We start from the raw sequence: 868 nt of genomic DNA on the forward strand, positions 1-868 counted from the left end.
AACACCTATCTTCTCATACCACCCATGCCCTTCCCCATGATGCCCCCTATAATACCCCTCCCCCTCCATGCCCCATGTATGTTCCCCTCCCCCTCCTCTTTCGGTTTCGGTTCCCGGTGATGGCGGAGGAGAGGTTCGTGTTGTTGCGGTTGCAGCCCACAGATCTGCAGTGCACGGTGTGTATGGGGCATTACAATTGCCCCAGCACCCTGCCCTGTGGTCACACGTTCTGCAGGGTGTGCATAGAGGAGTATTGGAGGGACGGCGCCCACTGCAACTGCCCCATCTGTCAGAAAGCCTTCCCGGGCCGGCCCGAGCTCAGCAAGAACACCGACCTGGCGGCCCTGGTGGAGGCTCTACATGACCAGGAACCCCGCACCCATGACAACTGCCCCCGGTGTATGGGCCCCGGGGCAACTAAACTCTGCCTGCCCTGCATGGCGACCATCTGCCCCGAGCACCAACTCCTGCACCGCGGGGGCTCACAGCGACACCTGCTGGTCACCGTGTACAATGCAGGCTGGCCATGCAGGGGACACGAGCGGGGACTGCAGTACTTCTGTATTTCGCACAGCGCCCCCCTGTGCCCGGCGTGTGTATTGCAACATCAGGAATGCGAGATGGAACCCCTGCTGGAGCGCTACAAGAGGAACAGGGTGAGCCCCAAACATTGTACCCCTATGTCATATGGGGGGTGAGCCCCAAACATTTTACCCCTATGTCATATGGGGGGTGAGCCCAAAACATTGTACCCCTATGTCATATGCGGGGTGAGCCCCAAACATTGTAAATACATTGTACCCCTATGTCATATGGGGGGTGAGCCCCAAACATTGTAAATACATTGTACCCCTATGTCATATGGGGG

At 58.2% G+C, this 868-nt stretch overlaps 1 protein-coding gene across 1 annotated transcript in view; it reads left to right on the plus strand.

The window, feature by feature from the left end:
* The first annotated feature begins 58 nt into the window (after positions 1-58).
* Positions 59-868, plus strand: part of RNF135 (ring finger protein 135) — a 4,290-nt gene continuing 3,480 nt past the window's right edge. The window contains exon 1 of the mRNA XM_072414037.1: positions 59-656. Within this exon, the coding sequence (XP_072270138.1) occupies positions 75-656 (582 nt within the window). The 5' untranslated portion in view covers positions 59-74. The remainder of the gene's footprint in view (positions 657-868) is intronic.

The sequence above is a fragment of the Pyxicephalus adspersus genome, chromosome 6 (assembly GCF_032062135.1).
Source record: "Pyxicephalus adspersus chromosome 6, UCB_Pads_2.0, whole genome shotgun sequence".
Taxonomy (NCBI): Eukaryota; Metazoa; Chordata; class Amphibia; order Anura; family Pyxicephalidae; genus Pyxicephalus; species Pyxicephalus adspersus.